The following is a 2,593-nucleotide window of genomic DNA, read 5'->3' as shown; positions in this document are numbered from 1 at the left end:
CAAGCTAGCAACAAGTTCGCATCAGGCTGGTATTAAGTTAGTAGCAAGCTAGGAGCAAGTTAGCACCAAGCTAGCAGCAGGCTGGTATTAAGTTAGTAGCAAGCTAGGAGCAAGTTAGCAACAAGCTAGCAGCAAGCTAGCAGGAAAGTGTCAGCAAATTAGTAGCAAGCAGTAACGTAAGAGCAAGTTAGCAGAAAGCAAGGACCAAGCCAGCAGTAAGTTAGCATCAAGTTAACAGCAACTTAGTCCCAAGCAAGCAGTAAGTGAGCAGCAAGTTAGTAGCAAGTGACAGCGAGCTAGCAACAAATTAGGAGCAAGCTAGTAGCAAGTTACAGCAAGCTAGCAGCAAGCTAGGAGCAAGTTAGCAGTAAGTTCGCAGCAAGCTAGCAGCAAGTTAGCAGTAAGCTAGCAGCAAGATAGAGGCAAGGTAGCAGCAAGTTGGCAGCAAGCTAGCTGAGAGTTAGCTACATAGTAGGCTGACAGGAAAGAGAGACGAATAAAACTCGAGAAGAAGAAGAAAGTTTTTAGATTTGTTTCGATGCTGCAAAGTGTGTGTCTGTGTGTGAAGAGGAAACAGCTGTTAAACCAAACATCCTGAGCTTCACTAAGCAACGACCAATCAGTGACCTGTGTTTGTCTGACCTGAGTTCAGCACTTCCTGCTCCATCACTCCACATCCCAGAACCTCCATCCAGTCGCCTTGGAAACGCACCTCCATCTCAAAGGAGGGATGAGTGAAGGGGAAGTAGCAGTCGACCCACCGGATCTCCACGTCTGAGGAGGAGGACGAGAGTTTAAACATCGAACATCACAAACATCTGAGTCGGAGCTAAAGCCTCCAGCAGCAGCTTCCTGACCTTCTCCAAACAGCTGAGCAACGAGTCGAGTCAGAGTCTGCTTCAGGTTGAACTCCAGCAGCTTCACGGCCTCCAGACTGTGAGTCTCCTGCTTCCCCGGAGTCCTGCGACCGCCTCGCTCGAACAGAGACAGAAGGTCGCCGCTACGCACCTCAGAGAAGAGCTGAGGTACGAAAAGACAAGAAAAGAATAAAAACCAGTCGGCTGAATGAAACTAGAATAGAAAAGTACTGAAACAGTGAAGAAAACTACTCAATTTGCTGACTGGGTCTCATTTGAACTAATTTAGTCACAGTTGAAGGTTTTATGAAGGTAAAACTTTACAGTATAAATAAACGCTGTGCTGACTGAACACACAGCGGCCACTAGATGGCAGCACAGGAGGGATTTCAGGTGTAGTTACTCCTCATTCAACCCGCCTCAACAACGGGTCAAGTGATGGAAAGTTTCCCAAAACGTGATCTGCTAAGGCTGACTAGCGGTTTTTCAAGAATTAAAGCGTTTGACGCTCTGCAGCACCTCGTGGTTGGAGAAGAGCCGGACTCCCTCCATCTGGTGGAAGACCGGGTAGTGGCTGGCGTCGATCTCGTCCCGCCGGTAAACGTCTCCGGCCAACAGGAAGGCGTCCAGCCCCGACCTCACCAGCTCCCTCTGGTGGGCCGACGTGTGAGCGCGGAGCATCGTGGATCTGTTGGCCGACACAAACAGGGTCAGTGGCGCTTCTCTGATGCTAAGAGACCAGACGCTGCTCGTTCCAGATGTTCTTGTGTCTACAGCATCTGGTTTGACCATCTGGAGGTTCCTGCTGGCAGGTGGAACATGTCATATGGCCAACAAACGCCAGTGTTGTTGAGAATACCATGAAACCTGGTGCAGAGATGGAATAAGCTAAGCTAAGCTAAGCTAAGTAAGATTAAGAGAAATTAAGTTAGGCTAAGTTAAGCTAAGTGACGCTAAACTAGGTTAAGATAAGTTAGGCTAAGTTAAGCTAAGCTAAGCAAAGTTAGGTTAAGATAGGTTAAGTTAGGCTAAGTTATGATACGGTAAGTCGAGCTAAGTTACATTAAGCCATGACAAGATAAGAAAAGAAAAGATAAATTATGTTTAGCTAAGCTAAGCTAAACTAAGCTAAACTAAGTAAGTTAAGATAAGTTAAGTTAGATAAGTTAAGCTAAGCTACGTTATGATAAGATACAATAAGAAAAGAGAGTTAAGCTACGTTTAGCGAAGTTAAGTTGTGATAAGACAAGAAAAGATAAGCTACGGTTAGCTAAGTTTAATTAAGTTAAGATAAAGAAAGTTCAGTGAAGTTGAGTTAAGATAAGTTAAATAAGATCAGCAAAGTTTAGTTAAGTCACGTTTAGCTGAGTTAGGTTAAGTTACCACAAGATAAAAGTTAAGTTGAGCTCAGTTTAATTAAGCTATGATGAAATAAACATATTTATTAACTGTTGTTTTTGAATTCACAGTTTCTGGTTGATAAATGTTGTAATTTGGATGATTAAAAAAAAAAAAACCCAAACACGTCAAACCTGTTTGTTACAGAACCAACACAGAACAACAGCAGAAGATTCTCTGCAGATGCATTGTGGGTAGCGGGCGGTGCGGCTCACCTGTTCAGGTAGTAGTTGTCTCCTCGCTTCCTGCTCGGGTGGTCGGGAGGAATCAGCAAGCTGCGAGTCCAAACGCACAAAAGAACACGATTCACAAAATTCAACACGACCAAAACTCTTCTG

General features: G+C 44.6%; 1 protein-coding gene across 1 annotated transcript in view; it reads right to left on the bottom strand.

Annotated features, from left to right (window-relative positions):
• fars2 (phenylalanyl-tRNA synthetase 2, mitochondrial) overlaps positions 1-2,593 on the bottom strand; it is a 127,708-nt gene that overhangs the window by 100,808 nt on the left and 24,307 nt on the right. Inside the window, exons 4-7 of the mRNA XM_008289193.1 lie at positions 2,471-2,530; positions 1,377-1,545; positions 858-1,020; positions 643-774 (exon numbers count right to left, since the gene is read on the bottom strand). Coding sequence (XP_008287415.1) covers positions 643-774; positions 858-1,020; positions 1,377-1,545; positions 2,471-2,530 — 524 coding nt within the window. The remainder of the gene's footprint in view (positions 1-642; positions 775-857; positions 1,021-1,376; positions 1,546-2,470; positions 2,531-2,593) is intronic.

This window comes from Stegastes partitus, unplaced genomic scaffold (assembly GCF_000690725.1).
Source record: "Stegastes partitus isolate 25-593 unplaced genomic scaffold, Stegastes_partitus-1.0.2 Scaffold598, whole genome shotgun sequence".
Lineage (NCBI taxonomy): Eukaryota > Metazoa > Chordata > Actinopteri > Pomacentridae > Stegastes > Stegastes partitus.
This window is presented reverse-complemented; position numbering and strand designations above follow the sequence as displayed.